General features: G+C 31.9%; 3 protein-coding genes across 4 annotated transcripts in view; 2 read left to right on the top strand and 1 right to left on the bottom strand.

Annotated features, from left to right (window-relative positions):
* Positions 1 to 8,038, top strand: part of LOC139495183 (uncharacterized) — a 52,863-nt gene extending 44,825 nt beyond the window's left edge. Inside the window, exons 10-12 of one of the 2 annotated variants that reach the window (XM_071283390.1) lie at positions 397 to 603; positions 1,464 to 1,519; positions 4,647 to 8,038. In XM_071283390.1, coding sequence (XP_071139491.1) covers positions 397 to 603; positions 1,464 to 1,484 — 228 coding nt within the window. In that variant the 3' untranslated portion in view covers positions 1,485 to 1,519; positions 4,647 to 8,038. The remainder of the gene's footprint in view (positions 1 to 396; positions 604 to 1,463; positions 1,520 to 4,646) is intronic. The other variant, XM_071283389.1, reaches the window with a different exon arrangement.
* Positions 8,039 to 9,288: 1,250 nt separating this feature from the next.
* Positions 9,289 to 15,899, bottom strand: LOC139493993 (uncharacterized). Its single transcript, XM_071282162.1, has 8 exons — positions 15,708 to 15,899; positions 13,827 to 13,898; positions 13,382 to 13,433; positions 13,077 to 13,112; positions 12,295 to 12,509; positions 11,544 to 11,730; positions 10,326 to 10,535; positions 9,289 to 9,595 (listed from the first exon to the last, which is right to left on the bottom strand). The coding sequence occupies exons 1-8, from the start codon at positions 15,876 to 15,878 to the stop codon at positions 9,324 to 9,326; spliced, it is 1,215 nt and encodes a 404-aa protein (XP_071138263.1). The 5' UTR covers positions 15,879 to 15,899; the 3' UTR covers positions 9,289 to 9,323.
* A 1,759-nt stretch (positions 15,900 to 17,658) lies between these two features.
* LOC139495182 (aminopeptidase N-like) overlaps positions 17,659 to 18,876 on the top strand; it is a 41,517-nt gene continuing 40,299 nt past the window's right edge. The window contains exon 1 of the mRNA XM_071283388.1: positions 17,659 to 17,937. Coding sequence (XP_071139489.1) covers positions 17,787 to 17,937 — 151 coding nt within the window. The 5' untranslated portion in view covers positions 17,659 to 17,786. The remainder of the gene's footprint in view (positions 17,938 to 18,876) is intronic.

Raw genomic sequence — 18,876 nt, 5'->3', positions numbered from 1 at the left:
CTGTATTTTAAGCTAAAAACACAATATTAGTTATTTCAATTCTAATGAAACTGACAGAAAACATCGTCAATACACCATATGTCAAGTTATAATCATGATAGGTGTCAAAACAAAAAGGATGGTGGAATATTTTTTTTTTGAAATTTTTAAAACTTAGTCCTTTTGTTAAAAGAACCAGGTAAATACATAGAAAAATGTCGTATCGTAATACGATCTTTTCAACCTATACATTGAAACAACAACCATCCCAGAACTCACATATCCCTATTATTTTCATTTAAGTATTTATGATAACGATATCATTTGAGAAGACTGTGTTCTATCTACGGCTTTTTGACGTATGTTAACGGTTAATACAGCAGAAACTGTCATTATAAACATTTGATTATATTACAGTGCACACGAAGACAGACGAGAATGATGAAATATCGAATGTCTGATGATATGGATCCGGATGACATCGGATATCGCCGTAGCTGGGGAAACGGAGAAACTAACCATGCATACGATAATAAACAAGAGGCCATGGCAGTTAATGAAGAAATGAAACATCCGGTTCCATTTTTCAATATAGAAAATAGTGAAACAAAAGAATTAGATCCAGTAAGTACTTATTTGCATATTTGAAAGAAGTAATGAATTATGGGTAAAATTTCTACTTCCATGTAGTAAATTCGGTTGATAAAAAACGTATATAAAAATGTGGTAGGCTTCTTGTTTTACATTATGAAGGAAAGCTGGTTTATTGTAGTTTACTAATAGCTAGAATCGAGTTTTAATCAGTTACAACAACTCAAAAAATTTCCCAATTTTATGGTTATTTTCATTTACTCACTGTCTTCCTATGAATATTTCCGATAGCCATGCCAGAAGATTTAAGATGCTTTTTAATTTGTATTCCATGTTAATAAGATGATTTGATATCACACCGAAGTTTTAAAATTATGTTGACTTTAAATGGGCTGTTTCCCGTAAATGATTTGTACATATAAAGTACACAACGTAGAATTTAAATTCAGAATACCACAACTTTTCATGGAGGTAGAATGCTTACTCATACCCAATAATTTGAGTGTTTATGCCTTGTGTGATTCTATGCTTAAATTCGACAATTTTACTACGCATACTACAGAGTGCAACAGATTGTGGAGATATAGTCATGAATATATTCACAGATTGGAATTTCACCTCCAAATTGGAGAGCTGTGATCACAGAAAAATATGTTTGGCCACTCATGTGTTGCTTTGTTTACAAATCTGCCATTTTCTTCTTGAATTGTTTTTATAAATGTTTTACAATGGTGGTTTTGGTTTAGATTTTGATTTATAATTAATTTTTCTAATCTGCTAGTGGTGACGGTAGAAATATTTATATTATTTGTTATTAATGCCATGTATTTTTTTTTAACTCTGAACTCTCATGTCCTCCCGTTGTCATGTTATAATTTGTATTCTATCATCAGCAAAAAACGACAGCATTATGATATACAGTTCCTTAGTCTAGATCTTCAGCATGTTTGTAAGTATGGGACGGTCTCCTGTTTGAACAAGCGTTCAATTAATTAACACCACCTTTTTTTTTATTTGGCACTTTACTAACATTAAACTAACATTTTATTTTTAACTACAAGACAAGACAAATGGTCTGCCATTATTTTTGTAATGTTTTTTGATACTTTTTCAATAAAAAATGAATGTCTATTCTTATTGACACAAGACTCGAAAAGGGTTTAGTTATGAAGAAAGAATAAAGCCTTGGACAGCACTCCATATTCGTATCTTAAAGTAATACACATTGTCATATATTTGGCTGAGAAATTCAATATCGTATATTCGGAAGAGAAATTCAAAATACATAATTTTAACAATTTTAAGCACATTTTTCAAATATGATGGTATTGTTGAGATCTCACAAAACATGTTAACCCCGCCGAATTTTGGCGCCTGTCCCATGTTATGAATCTTGATCCTTTGTTAGTCTTGTTTTTTTTTAATTTTAGTTCATTTATTTGATTAAGAGTATAGTGTGACGTTCATTTTCACTGAACTTGTACAAACTTTTGTTTAGGGGCCAGCTGAAGACCGCCTCCTGTTGCGGGATTTTCTCGATTTGTTGACGACCAATTGGTTGCCATCGACGGTTTTCTGCTCTTTGGTTGGGTTATTGTCTCTTTGACTGATTCCCCATTTCCGTTTTCATAAATGAATGTAAAATATGTCCCAATAACAGTAAAATATAGACGTGGCTTTCTTTTTATTTTAGGCCGACAAGCATTTGAAAAACTAAAATGTTTAAAGAGAAAGAATGTATGCGGACTTTACATACTTTTTGTTTCACCTGTCTTAAGTCAGGAACATGATGTTCAGTGGTTTTTGTTTGTTGATGTGGTTCATAATTGTTTCTCACTCATATATATAGATTGGTTTTCCCGTTTGAATGGCTAAAACACACAAGACCTATATACCTTGCTGTTTGATGTGAGCCAAGGCTCAGTGTTGGAAGATCTTACTTTTGCCTATAATGGTTTACTTTTACAAATTAGGATGGAAAGTTGACTCATTGACACTCATACCACATCTTTCTGTTTGAAATAAAAAAAATACTTGTAGATGATCTTTTATTAAACTCCACGGAAAGTGAAGTTTTCGAGTGTTTCTTAGATGTATGCAGTTAAGAAAGTTGTTATTTGTAACCAAAAGGCCGTTTGTCTTGTTTGAATTTTGAAGTTTAATAAGTAACCATTTGCCTTAGACCATACTCTATGTTTGTTTAAAAAATTCCTCCACACAGAAGAACTATAGATTTTAACCGTTTTCAGATTTATTAATCATAGTGTAGTGTCTCTACCTCTTTGACATATAGCACATTTCAATAGAGCACATTTTTTTTGATTTTTTTCTGTTAGTTATAAATGGTTGGCAAAAAAATACTAAATTTAGCAAATAACAATGGACGATGATTAAATTGGAATACAATTATTGTGGATTACGTTGTTTGAAGATTGTGTGTCGACTTACAAACAAAAAGGAGAAGCACGTCCACGATTCATATGTATTTAAAAAAACTATGTTTTAATTCTTTGTTTGAAATATGGGCTTTGCTCATTGTTGAAGGCCGTACGGTGACCTATAGCTCTTAATTTCTGTGTTATTTGGTCTCTTGTGGAGAGTTGTCTCATTGGAAATAATACCATATCTTCTTTTTTATATATATACCATTGAGTATTTTAAACAATTTGAGCTCTTTTTTTCGTAATAAACTGATTGATATCATATTAAGACAATAGACCATTTGTAAACCTATTTTTTTACGAATGAAAATGAGGAATAATTGTTACAAATCTGTGCGTGTTCTTATTCATGGTGGTAAGGAACGGAGAGATTTTATTTTACTTTGTGTGCAATAATAAAATGTCCAGTTAAACGGATAATATGTTTGTTGGTACAATTGATGAAAAGAAGACGCGGCTGTCATAAAATTGCTTATGGTGCTTATCAGAGCATTTTGCTGGTGTATGGAGAAAGCTTCAAAGACTATGAATTGTTACTTGGAATTATACAGATAGTTCTAAGTGCCTTTGTGTTTATATCAGATTTGATTATGCGTATTATATACTTTACAGATTAGGAATGCTTAAGGAAGCTTTGTTTGGAGGACATTTATTTTATTTATGCTTTCTTTTTATACATTAGTGTTACATAAATTACACACCAACCTTTATGCACTTGTGATATATATATATGTATACGAGCACACTGTATTTATTTGATTAAAATAAAGAAATGTGGTATGATGGCCAATGAGACAACTATCTAACACCAAATGAAGGAAGTTATGCATCAACAGGAAACCATATGGCCTTCAACAATAAACAAAACTCGTACCTTATAGTTAGCTATAAAAAGCATCGTCGTAACTAAATGTGAAGCAGCTCAACCCTCCACCTTTTCCCCAAAAAGAACAAAAAGAACAGCCTGAATTATGACAAAACAAAAGACGAAAAGCAAATATGACACACAATAATCACCAACAACAACCATTGAATGATACTCTCAAATGGACAGGCACATTAACATGTCGCGTTTTTATTTAGATGAGGATTAAAAAGAGGAATTAGTAGGAAATATTTGTTACTATATAACAACGGTAATGGCGCGTTTGGTGCTTTACGATGAAGTTTATTTCTCCATTCGTCATGAAATATGCTTGACATATTTGCATATGGACGTGTAACAACCAACAATTATCTAATCCATTCCAAGATACATAAAAAATTTCAGCGATTGATTAGTAACAGTAACATATAGTTGCCTTAAAAACAATAATTTTATAATACATGTAGCACTAAATATTTTTGATATTTGGGATATCGCTTTCGGGACAATAAAACAACTCCGTAAAAACAAGATGTTAAAAAAGAATGAATTGCTAGTTCAAGAATAATGAATAATGGGACACTATCGCAGAAAAATGGATCAACAAAATTAAAAGAGAAAAATGAGGTGCTAAATTATTAAAGAATAGAGAATAATGGGTAGATTTTTTTATAGAAATTAAAAAAAAAAACTTTTTTAAAAACTTAATAATACATGTATAGAATTGCAGCATAACCTCTTTTTGAACCATGTCATTCTTATCTTTTCAGGAATATAATTACAATTTAGAGGATTCTCCAAACAATGGATACTCAAGATTTCCAAGTAACGGTAACGCGAATTCTGTACCACGTGACTATATGCAAACATTTTATGATAAAAACACTGCCACATGGGAAACTCATTTGTAGTCCAGCATTTTATAATAGGACAATATTGAAATTAGAGATACGTTGATAAATTAAAAGGGCATGGAACAACGAAGCAGAGGCTGTATAGACAGTGTCAGGACAATGAACAACTGGTAATTGTTCGGGTTTTGGCCATCAAATGGTCTTACCATAGGCTATTATAACTATGGTTTAACCGAGACTTGCCGAGTACGATTTAGAAAAAAAAGTACCATATAGTTTATTCTGTGACATAGTCACAAAGGATAGCGGCATTCAATGGAACGTTAGATAATTGGTATCAAATCCAATATTAATAGGCGTGCTCAATTTTTGTATTTATTATTGAATTTTGTATCATGAATTATGTATATATTAAGCTGTAGAAAATAGTTGGGAAATTGGGTTTCATATCACAATAAAAACCCATAACATTCTCAAACACACCAGTTGTAGCAATTCAAAATATTCGAAATGATTTAAAACATTTGTGGTAAGCATTCATAATTGAAGTAAAATTCATAATGGTGCTTAATATTGAATTTTATATCTTCAAAACAATTGTAAGCCATCCGCTTTTGATATAGTTCTGGATAGATTTCTTTCGAAAAAATAATTGGATCACATTAAGTGTAACATATATTTAGAAAAAGAAGATGACTACCGCATTAACTAACTTTCTTATATTTCCATGGAAACTCAATTTAGGTAAATTAATTGTTGATTTGTATACATAGAATTATTTGTTGATATATTTATACATTTTTATTTTTACATTTATATCATATATGTGATTGTTGTTATGTCTGGTTTACACCTTGTGCTAGCTGAAGGACTTTTGTGAAGAATCTGCAGGCTTAGAAGGTGTCTGTCAACGCCTTATATTTTGATTGATGGATGTCAAATTAAAGTTAGCAGTACGAATTTCAAATAATAGTGATACTTCAATAGGAATCACTGACTAATGCAAAATATTTGACGGTAATCCCTATAAGTCAATGATAAACATACAGTTCTGACTATATTGACTATTTCGGAAATATTACTGATTTTTAAAGTCTGAAAACTTTTTTCAGATTTAAACTGTAACAGATTTGTGATTTGTCTATTCTTTACTGTAAAAGAAATGTGAAGAAAAAAACATTCCATAAAAAATTGAATTATTCCAATAAATTGCCTAAATTATATATTTATATATTTTTGTACTTCTTAGACATTTAAAATGATTTGTTAAGGATTTAATTCCTGTTTCATAGTTTGTAAATAAATTGATATACTTAATAAAAGGGAGGGTCTGTCTATTTAGTCAATGTTATTAACTAGTTTTTGTTTTAAAATCTTACCGATGTGATCTGGTTTAATAAAGTGAAAATTGTAAAGTTTGCTGAATGATAAGATACTTAATGGTTACTTGCCATATACAAAAAAATCCTCAAAATTATACAATTTTTAAGGGTAAATATTGGTTTTATGTCTCAATTTACTTTATTTCGCCGGTGTAACGTTATAGTATTTAGCCAATATTTATAAACAAATTGCTTAACTTAGTTTAATTCCGTTTCACCATGTCTCAGATATTTGTGATGGTATATTAATGCTAACTGCAAGAACGGTTGTACACTAGTCATGATACCCTCTAAAGGTAATCACCATTAAGGGAAACGTGATGAACAACAATTGCTTCATTAATGATTACCAGTCTTACATTTATGTTAGAAAAAATGGCAATAAAACAATCATTTATGCTGATCTCTTATTCAATACCAATATCTCAATGGTATTTTTAAACGGGATGTAAGGTAAAAAATTAAGTGATTTATTTTGTCTCAACATTTTTTATCAAGTATTTGATCTGAATTGTCGTACAATTTATTTAAAGTTAATGTCTCACCTGATGTAAATGTAGTTGGTAGAATTTTAAGCGGTAGATCCAGGTTAAAATCTTTAAAATCAGTAACACGTTTTAAAAGCCAGTTCCTGTCTTTGCTTCCAACGACATTTCCGGTAAAACAATCTAGGTTACTGAGAAGTTTGGAATAAAAATGACAAAGTGACCTTGACCTGGGTCTACCCTTAAATTCTTACTTAAATTAGTCAATCATTTTTTTTATTGAATTAATCAAAATAACTAATTTGTATTAAACTGCTAAATGCTCAATGCCAAAATGTGTATTTGATAACTGTATTATTTTTTCTGTAATGAGGTATTAATTTAAAACAAATAGTTCAATGACAATTTACTTGGACTTTATTTTATTGTCATAATCAGTTTACTAACTTGAAGGAATTTTTCGTTTATATATTTTTATTGTAATATGCTAGGAAAAATGTATGTTAAGAGAAAAAATATATCAATTCCCATATCTGTCGCTGGTAGAATAACTGTTTCTTATTTATATTATGGTAGTTTAAATTTACATTAATATATGCATATATATTATATGTGTGTGTATCTATGCAATATAATTGATAAAATACGATATTATTAGTGATGTGTGTGTATGTGTATGAATATAGTCATGAAAATATGCATTAATCAGTAAGACATTCAAACAAGATAATATAAAACTGCGGATTTATAAACTAGTCCCTTCTCGTGAAGAGACACACATACATTATATAGGAGTTCGGGATTGGTTCTTGGTGTTTATGTTTATTCATAATTCATATTTGTAGGTATTTAATATTTATATGGACTTTACATTCAAATTAGGCAAACAGTGTTTCAAGTCAACCACTTAACCCGAAGTTCTGCCGTAGTTGAAACCACTGATTCTCCATAATGAGAAGAGACTACTTTAGATATCGCCATTTATTTTTAACTAATTAAAATATTACGTGATTTTTGTTACGCCCATTGTTAAACTAGTTGATGTCAGGGTGATTACTTTATGTAAGAGTTACCGGTGGTGACAAAAGAAAATCACCAAAATACCAGACTAGTTCACACTAATGGGTCCTTAATATACTACTTCTTCTTTAAAATAAGATTGAATGACAAATTATTTTGAATTATATCATATTTACCATCTGAACATTAACATGGGCAATAACTCGTTGAAAGGAACAATAACTCATTTCATTTGTAACATTGTCATGTGATGAAGTGTGATGAACATGCTTATGTTTTCTGACTCGGATGATATATTGTATATGTGTGTATGTGTATCTGATATGTGTAAATGCATGTATATTAATGGTGTATTTGCTATGTATAAATGTAGTCAAGGTGTGTAAGATTATATATTGAATATACATTTTTACAAAACTGATTTTTGCTTTTTCATTAAAATAACAATGCAGACTGCAGCTACATTGATATGTTGCAATTTCGTCCCTCTTTTTCTAGTTTAGAAGGTGTACATGTCTAGCTGGCAAGTGTCATCTAATCTTGACCTCGTTCTCATGGTTCAGTGATCAAAGTTCAGTTTTTGAGATTTGGTCTTTTGTTTAACACTATATGAAATAAGTCTACTATATTTGTTGTATTGAAGAATTTTAAGTTGTACATGTCTGCCTGGCATGGTTCATCTGACTTCTCTTGAACTGAATTTTAATGTACGTATTGTTATGCGTTTACTTTTTTACATTGGCTAGAGGTATATGAGGGGGGTTTGAGATCTCATAAACATGTTTAACCCCGCCGTATTTTTGCGCCTGTCCCAAGTCGGTAGCCTCTAGTCTTTGTTAGTCTTGTATTATTTTTAATTTCAGTTTCTTGTGTACAATTTGGAGTTTAGTATGGCGTTCATTATCACTGAACTAGTATATATATTTGTTTAAGGGCCAGCTGAAGGACGCTTCCGAGTGCGGGAATTTCTCGCTGCATTGAAGACCTGTTGGTGACCTTCTGCTGTTGTCTGTTCTATGGTCGGGTTGTTGTCTCTTTGACACATTCCCCATTTCTATTCTCAATGTTATTCATCTGACCTTGACTTTATTTTCATGGTTCATTGTTCAATGTTTAATTTTCTTGGTTAAGTCTGTTTCTTAGAAACTATATACAATAGGTCAACTATATTTAGTGTATTGAATGATTGTAAGGTGTACATGTATAAAAAAATTACATGATTATTCCAGCCTCATAATAATAATATATCTTTATTTTATTTGATATATTTGCTGACATGTGATTGCTATACATGCTATAAGATTCAAATTCAATGTCACATTATTGAGAGTACATAAGGGTCTGAATGGAGTTTACTAAATAGAGTCTCGGTCACACGATAAGGAATAGAGAAACATAGAATAAAAAAAATCGGAATAACTGGTTTCTGAAATACATAAAGTAGAACACAACGGTGAAACATTAAAGAACTGTATTAAAACATTCTAAAAAAAACCCAAACCTGGAATATAGACCCTTTCAAATGTAATTCAGATAATGATATAAAACCTTTGTCGATCATACTATCATACATTTGTAACTAGTGGCCACGAATACTACAATAAATAATGGAATATAATGGTAGTTTCCAGCGCTGTGTACAACAATTCAAATATTGAATTAAAAATAACATTTTGTCTCATATCATTTATTGTTCATTGTTTTTATTATGAAATAGTAAGTTTCCAAGATTTTGATTTATCATCACCAAATTCGTTTTTGGCGAGACAGTAATAACTTCCGCTATCACTTGGAACGGTATTTCTGATTGTCAGGTGATCGCCATTGACGAAATAACGACTCGTGGTATTTACAAGATGGCCGTCATGATAGAAAGATAGTTTCGGTTTCGGTGTGCCACTAGCTGAGCATGTAAGTTCGAATGTTAACCCCTGTACAAGGTTGGAATCTGTCGGAGTTATCACCATTTTTGGTGGTTCTGAAAAATAAATTATATCCGAAATGAACAAGTATTAAAACTGCTCTTAGAATAGTTCTTTCAGATTTACTTTTAAAAGATGCAAGTATGTTATTAAAGGCCCTATTATGTGCCACATGAGGAGCAGGATCTGCTTATCTTCCAATTACAATCCCTAACTTGGTTTATTTTTAGATTCATTTTGCTTGGTCGTCCATATTCTATGATAAGTTTTGTACACTATTGGTTGTCTTTGATCACTTGTTGTTTTCGTTCTGAACATTGCCAGTTCGTTTTGACTTATTAGTATCGTCGTCGCTCTTATGCGGTGATTGTTATAATATCCAATATGATATTGTTTGGGTTTAATAGGTTTATTCATGTATGGAGATGCTCAAATTTAGAAACATTTGCCTCGATTTAAACATTACATCTTGCGTAAGCCATGAAACTTAAATCATTGACGAACATTAGTGTGTTTATATTAATGACCTTTCAATAGCATATTTATACTGTTTATAAGCAATTTACAGTGGTTTGGAAGGGGTTATAGATTTGAGAATAATGGGTGAAGATTAGAGAAATGACATCGCTAAAGAAAGAGAAAACAGGGAAAAGGTCCAAACAATTAAGTGTAGAGAATATTGTGGTGTTCAAAGAACAACAATATAGGGAAAAACATATATAGTTTCATAAAAATTACCAAAACGTTATAGTATACAGAAATGTAGGTTGAGAACCTCGTACTTACGTCCAGTTTCAACGTTGACATAGTATTCTGCTGATCCCACGGAGTTTGTAGCTTCACATCTGTAGCGGGTACCAGCAGACGAACCATCATTGGGAACCTTTGTAACAGTGAATGTGGGTTTGGGGTTTCCCGTAAAATAACATGGAATCGCATTCTTGGAACCATATATGTATGCATGGCGTGCAGAATTATTCGTAAATTTTGGCGGTTCTACAAAAATCAAATAAAATTTAAAAAGTGAATGTAATATGAGAAACAATCGATTGATATGTATAGTGTGTATTATTATTATATTTATTTATATCTATGATAAACTGCTTTTTATCCAATATTTAAAATGGTTTCTTAATTTAAAAATTGCCTACTAGTATATTAGATCAATTTTTACCAATCTGATGAGCTACGTGATGTATCCCTGAACTGTATAAAATTCACTGTATCAAAACCGATTATGAATTCCTCAAAGACAGACTATAATTATAATGGACAGTACAAATTAATGTAATTATCTTACCTCATAAATTTATAACTAAATCTAGATATGTATGTTTAAGGGATTGACGACGAGAAATACTAAAACAAGGTTATTTGCGGAACCAACCCATGTTCGAGCATACCCGATAGTTTGTCATATAAGTTACTTCAATGTGCGCGAACGCCCGTTTTAAATGTTGTTGTATCTAAATTCATCAACCTTTTTGAACCCCAAAATTAACAGTTTGTCGACATAAATATAAACATGTTTAACCCCGCCGCAATTTTGCGCCTGTCCCAAGTCAGGAGCCTCTGGCCTTTGTTAGTCTTGTATGATTTTAAATTTTAGTTTCTTGTGTATAATTCGGAGTTTAGTATGACGTCCATTATCACTGTACTATTATGCATATTTTAGGGGCCAGCTGAAGGACACCTACGGGTGCGGGAATTCTCGCTACATTGAAGACCCATTGGTTGCCTTCGGCTGTTGTTTGCTCTATGGTCGGGTGGTTGTCGCTTTGACATATTCACCATTTCCTTTCTCAATTTTATTACATAGTCCACTACAGTTATCAAACCGCTGGCTGACAATGCAGTGACTTTAACTTTATTTGGTCATTAAATATATGTAAGTGTAGCTTCTTTATCTTTTCTAAAACTTGATGTCTCCCTTCAAAAACGTTTCACACTTCTGTGCTAACGCGGTTGTGGCTTAATATGAAGACTGAATGCACCAATACTCACTCAGACATTCGCAGCCATCCTGTAACATCTTAGAGTCTTTCCCTGGTGGTCCCATTGGACCAAGTTCACCTTTAGAACCAGGAAGACCTTTTGGTCCCGTCAATCCCCTGTCTCCTTCTATTCCTGCTTCACCAACTAATCCAAGATCTCCTTTTAATCCAGGCAAACCAGTCTCGCCCTTTTGTCCCTAGAATGAAATTTACAGGATATTCCGTGAACATATCAAAATATTTGAAAATAATAGTACTATTAAAAATACTACCACTATTACTACTACTAATAATAATAACAATCATTATGGTTATAGTCATTTAAAGGCAACTAACTTTCTTTCAAATGCAATTATATGTTTTTGTTATTGAAGGGAGACACTCATTACAAACACTGGTTGTTCCACCATGTACAAACATTCATATCAAGTTTGCGTTCCACCAGGCACAAACATTCATATCAAGTTTGCGTTATTAAATATAATTATATCAATCTGCTTATTTTCTACTGTAACACGTATATAATACAACTTTGAATATCTACCATGTTCAAAGGAGTACATGTTGAGTGTGACGATTCTTTATGTAACATGATATTTAATGGTTTTGTTTATAATTAGTTCTGCTTATAAACTTATTTGGTTCTCTTTCTCAAAACCTTACATAGAAGATAACGAAATGAACAAAGTATCTAATAATTATAAACCAAAAATAAAAACGCACAGTGATTGATTAGAAACACACAAACAGTTATCATTTACTTGTAATCCTGGAAGACCTGTTTGACCTTTGATCCCTCTTTGTCCTGGATCTCCTTTCATTCCTTTTGGTCCCTGTGGACCTGTATCTCCAACATCACCCGTAATACCTTTATCTCCTTGTGCCCCAAATGCACCAATTTCTCCCTTCTGTCCTCCAAGTCCAATTGGTCCTTGGTCGCCCTTTCTTCCTATTGGTCCTGGTTGACCTTTCTCGCCTGTTTTAAGGTAATATGAGAATAAAGTGAAAACACACGTGATACTAGTTTCCATGTGAACAACCGTAACACGTGTTTCCAGAATAAGCTTCGTCCAGGACATAAAAATATTACATAATATGTTAAATGCATTGTTTTATACAGATTTCTCGAAATGAATGAACTATGATAACATTGACATTCGAATTAATTTCATAGAACCATATTGCATTTTCTATATAACTATCGGCTAAATTTTGAGGTAAATATCTATTTTGCTAATTTGCGAACTCAAATGGCGGTTCAATTTTAATACTCCTTGTTTTAAGTTACATAAAGGCACCATTTTTATTTAATAATCTCTATGACATTTTTTGGAATAAACATATCAAGAAATATTTTCATGATTGTTGTAAATGAACATTACATCTGATTTTTTGTCATTTCTCAGTTTGCTTCAAGTAATGACACAACGAACACACTTCAACAAGCATAATATAAATCATGTCATGTGACTAGATTAATATATTTTTCCGTCCGATATATATATTTCCGTTGCTTGTATGAACCTTAATAAGAAAAACATACCTATTTCTCCTTGTTTGCCTTTGTCCCCTTGGTCTCCTGAAAGTGTAATGAATTATAGGTTAATTTGTAGAAAATAAATAAATATGGATCCATCATAACTTATATATTTGTGAATATACCTAGTAAGTTTGCCTGTTTGTTTTGTGAACGTTGAATTCTTGGATAACTAGCGAACTTGCCAGCTCTGTTTTCATATACATATTTTTGTTTTGTTTTATATATGTTTTTACTTATCCTTGCTTTTTACAGAACTATTACTTTCCGTTGAGATTAGATCAATAATGGATTTCCCTAATGTACTGTACCTGGTTGACATGGATGGTCTTTATGAACACAATGCTGAGCTAGAATCTTTTCCTGAAAAAAGCAGATAGTCAAATATGTAAATTTCATTCGAAAGGTTACAACTAAAGCAAATTGAGTAACTGCAAAACAATGTAAAATGAAGACGAAAATTTATGTTTTAATTAATTATATATCGCGACAGGGGTTGTGACTTGAACTCTTTATTGAGACAACAATCCATTCATCTTGGTGCCTTTTTTTAGCATTAGACTTTTTTTTTATTGAATTCGCTGTGTATATATACAATGTATCATGCACTATAAAGTACGTCAAATGATAGGAAAATATTGCAACATTTGTTTCGCTCTGTGACTTAACAATTTCCACCCCGGCTACCCACCACAAAATAAAAAAAAAAAAAAAAAACGGTCTTCTACCATCTGATAAATACAACTATTGCCTTACCTGTTGTAATAAAAGATCAGTCAAAATACCATCCAAAAATCTCTTATCGTGAGTGTCCCTTTTATATCTCTCCTATAAGAAAATATAAATATTAAACTAAGGCAAAATATAATGCAGTTGCTATCCAACATCTGTTATCAATAAAATTGTTTCTATCAAACAAGTGTTCCAATCATGTGGTAGAAATTGTTCTATTTAGGTTATGTTAAGGATGTTCGCTACTCTGTTTCAAAATAATAAGCCCCTCTCTCTCTCTCTCTCTCTCTAGACTTTTCATATATTTAACATTGCCCCCCCTTTTTTTCTTGCAAAAACAATGAAAAAAATAACAAGGATTTTATAAGATTTTCAAAAATAGCTTTTAATAAAATTGAGAATGGAAATGGGGAATGTGCCAAAGAGACAACAACCCGACCAAAGAAAAAAACCAACAGCAGAAGGTCACCAACAGGTCTTCAATGTAAGCATTGAAAACAAGTCTGGATAATTTATAGGGTAATACAAATCTTTGTGTTACATCTTAGCAACAATTTGCATACGTACATCTTTTTAGATCAAAGCAAGATCTTTTAGATGACGACTTTTCTGAGTTGATGATTCCCTTTACACAAGTGATCAATCTGTGATAAAAGACAATGGTTTTTGTTTTGAATTGTTTTTCATATTGAGATGTACAAGTCTTTTATAACGTATTACACTATTACACGGTAATGCATTTGTGCATTGATAAAAGCCAAACTATTATATATACCTATACATGTAGGTGCTTATGTCCACGTCATTCGAACTCTGGGGTGTAAACACTTTGTCACGACGAAACTCAAAATGGTTTAACGAAATAGTAAGCGGACACATATACGAAAGGAAAATATAGTGTCAAGGAAATTGATATTAAAAAATAACTAAAGGCTCTAAAGAGCCTGTGTCGCTCACCTTGGTTTATGTGCATATTAAACAAAGGACACCGATGGATCATTCATGACAAAATTGTGTTTTGGTGATGCTGATGTGTTTGTAGATATAACTTTTCTAAACACTCTTGCTGTTAACAATATATCTATCTATAATGCACTTTGTCCAGTAGTTAGAGAGAAAAACATTTAAAAATTTACAAAAATTTACAAAATTTATGAAAATTGTTAAAATTGACTATAAAGGGCAAAAACTCCTTAAGGGGTCAATTGACCATTTTACTCATGTTGACTTATTTGTAGATTTTACTTTTAAGCTATCTCTATCTATAATAATATTCAAGATAATAACCAAAAACGGCAAAATGTCTCCTTAAAATTACCAATTCAGGGGCGGCAACCAAACAACCGGTTGTCCCATTCATCTGAAAATTTCAGGGCAGATAGATCTTGACTTGATAAAAATATATTACCCCATGTCAGATTTGCTCTAAATGCTTTGGTTTCAGAGTTATAAGCCAAAATCTACATTTTACCCCTATGTTCTATTTTTAGCCATGGCGGTCATCTTGGTTGGTTGGCCGGGTCATCGGACATATTTTTTTAACTAGATACCCCTTCGGTATATATATAAGAAAAAAGTCTCACGAAACGAGTTATATATTGACGATCTATTTATACTAGGGCGATAAACAATCATAAGTTTAAAAATAAGTCCGACTTGAATCTAGGTATCAATTTCAGAACGCTTTGAATAGGAAAAATCTGTAGCTCTATGGTAAAAAAATTGTCAAAAAATTTCACAAGGACCTGAGAGCTACCTTTTACAGCTAATTCAAGATGAGATGCATTTGTTGATCGAAAAGTATGAGATCAGTTAAAACGATGTTATAAGTAGAGTACACGTCTATACTAGTATTGTATAATCTAACTTGTAAATAAAGATGGAAACAATAGTGCTAGACAATACCTGCGATACATGCCATGATTTAATTTTGTTTTCCAAACCAATGTCAATATCTTCTATATCATCTAAAGCACGGAATTGTAGGACAGTAACTGACACGAAAGCAGAGGCTTGAAGCACAGTAAATATCAGTAACGATGACAGCCATGGTGACGTACCTTCCTCGACAGACATGATTATAGAGTTAAGATAAGACAAACCACTGCCCTTTGACATTTATGTACATACATGATAATAATTCACTTTACCGGAGTAAACTAGAACATGTATAGAGATAATTCGGTATATGTACAAATACAACCTCCTGTACTATTCAGTACTATTGTTTGTCTGTTTGTTTTTTTCTTTTTAGCCATGGCATTGTCAGTTTATTTTTTATCTATGAGTTTCACTGTCCCTTATATATCTTTCGCCCCTCTTTTGTACTGTACCATTTAAAAAATGTTCGATCAACCTTCATTTCAAATAAAGATTTTGAAATACATCGCCTGGATAGAGTAATGTCATTCCAAATTATTTGTTTACCAGCGTTATAAGCTATCCCCCCCCCCTTTTTGTTTTTTAAAGATATTTAACATAAAAGACAAAAAAAGGAAAATTGCCTTACACAAACAATATATATGCACTGCTATAAATGGCTGATTTCTTACAACTTTTGGTATTTATTTGGTTTTGTACTAAGTATGTTTACCTTATCAGACTTGAATGTTGAATGCTTATTTGCAAATATTGCATGTATTTATAGATTATCGTTGTGATGACCAATGATAATCTGTTTATCGCTATTTTACGTATGACAATGTTGTTAATGTCATTGACTACGGACACGTGCGCCCTTATTTTCTAGCGATAATTTTTCATATCACTCTACTGTGTTAAGAAAGGAAATTATCAGTCAGTAAGACCAAAGGAACATTTCTTAAAATAGCGTTAAAGACAGGTTGTGGAGAAAACCAATAAACCAAACTGTTTGGGATGTTATATTGCAAATTGAAAATACTTGAAAAAACCATGTTTTTTCTCAGTAGAATTATGTAATCATGGTAATAGTGCATACTATTTAGTTGATGACTTTTCCAGAGACAAAATTATTTACTGGGTTGATTATGATTTCAATCTAAGAGATCTAGAGGGTTCCCGGTGCAATATGATAAACACTCACATGAATTAAAAAAATAAAAGGAGATGTGATATGATTACCAATGAGACAACTATCCATCAAAGCACAAATGAAGTGGATGTAAGCAATAATAGGCAATCGTATAAACGGCACTAATATGAAGAACTCAAAAGCGTATAAGCGGATATATAAGGCCCTGACATGAAAATATAAGAAACTGTTGAACTGAATGAACTCGTAATCTAATTAATTAACAAAACAATTTACGAAAAAAACAAATATTACAGACACAAACAAACGACAACAGCTCAACTACAGACTCCTGACAGGCACATACAGATTTTTGAATCTATAACTCTGAACATTTCAAAACAGTCCAAAATGTCATTTTTTTTTTTGCATTATAACGTTAAATCCTTCCAATGAAAACTAGAGCATTCTGAATTTTTACTATTTTTGGAAAAAAGAAATCCAAGTCAATTGTTAATAGACTGTTATCTCAACTTTACTTTGTGCCAAAGCTTTTGATGCAGACACAGGTAGGCAACTTTGTGTGTCTCTCTTTGATTTGATGATTTCAAACTTTTCATGAAATTTGCTCCCCGAACTATCGATCTCCAGTTTGCACGATGCATGCTATTTTAGAATTACTAGACACGTACTAAGTGTCATGCAATCGCTTTAATAATTGCAATTGCACTATTGGCACTCACAAAACTGTTAAGTACTAATTACTTTCGTCATTGTTGGCACATTACATAAGTATACTTAGTCGTGTATCTTTGACTAATCAGAAGAAATGAATGTCGCACAAAAACATGTATATATGTTAATGTCAAGGTCATGAACCCGCAAAAAGTAATATCGGAGAGAGTTTTTAAGTTTTCACCACGACTGCAAGTTGTTTTATTATCTGTATGAGTTGATGTTACACATAAGAAGCACTATACGTCGTAAGGATCATGGCAAATATCAGTGATATGAGAAAGCGAGGTTGTTTTGTTACTAACCTTATAGGACTTCTGTTGGTGATACTGGTGATATGTCTACTAGTGGTGGTGGCAGTCTTGGTTTATTTTACAACGTTGGATATTAAATGTTCTTCGTCGAATGGTAAGTAAACAGTTAATGGAAATGAAGAGAAAGGGTATGAATACAAGAACAATTGATTGCATGATTGATAGCTTGCTATTTCACACCACTTTCAACATTGTTTTGTGGCAGTTTTTATTTGTAGAGGAACCAGAGTGTCCTGTGAGAACGATCGACTTTGACAGAAACACTGACACAATCACTAGCTAGTCAGTTAAGAAGGGTGCCGAGCTCAACTGCTACGTGTGCTGTTCGAACTCACAATGTCGGTGTTGACAGGCTAGTGATACAGTAGTTGGACTACTCAGACCACTCGCCGCCATTGACTCCAATATACGAATGACAAGTATCAATTATAGTCAAGACAGAAAATCAAATAGGCTATCGTTCAAGACCTCAATATGTATATAAACATCTAGGATGTGTTGGGTTGCTAACTCAATGACGTATTGTAAACGTCTTATTTTCAAAGTCAATGTCTAAATGATTTCATTGGTGTATACATGCAGTACAATGTATTTCTTTAACTGCGGAGCTTATTTTTTTTTATTCTATTCTCTTTACAAACTACCAGTAGAAATGACCACTGAGCAAGACTGAGTTGCATGACACCTCCAACATCAATTAATGTATCCAATTATGACCTTGAATAAAATCTTAATTTTAATCTAATATATATAGAATATATATATGTACAATGCACATGTATATGGTAATGTATTTGAAAATCTAGTTTGATTTTTTTTTTTATAGTTTTAACTTGAATTTTGGCCAGTTTAAATTATCAGTTTAAATGATTAATAAATTCATAATTTCCAAGTGAAACTACAACAAATCCTATTTAAATGTGAAAGTACATGTAACATATATAATTAATGACTCTGATGCTGTTTTTGTAATCTGTAAACTACAATAGTCTGCAATGTAAGTGTCTTACATCAGGTATAATTATCATACCAA

The sequence above is a fragment of the Mytilus edulis genome, chromosome 11 (assembly GCF_963676685.1).
Source record: "Mytilus edulis chromosome 11, xbMytEdul2.2, whole genome shotgun sequence".
In the NCBI taxonomy this organism is placed as follows: Eukaryota; Metazoa; Mollusca; class Bivalvia; order Mytilida; family Mytilidae; genus Mytilus; species Mytilus edulis.
Note: the sequence above shows the minus strand (reverse complement) of the source record. Positions and strands in the feature narration are given on the sequence as shown.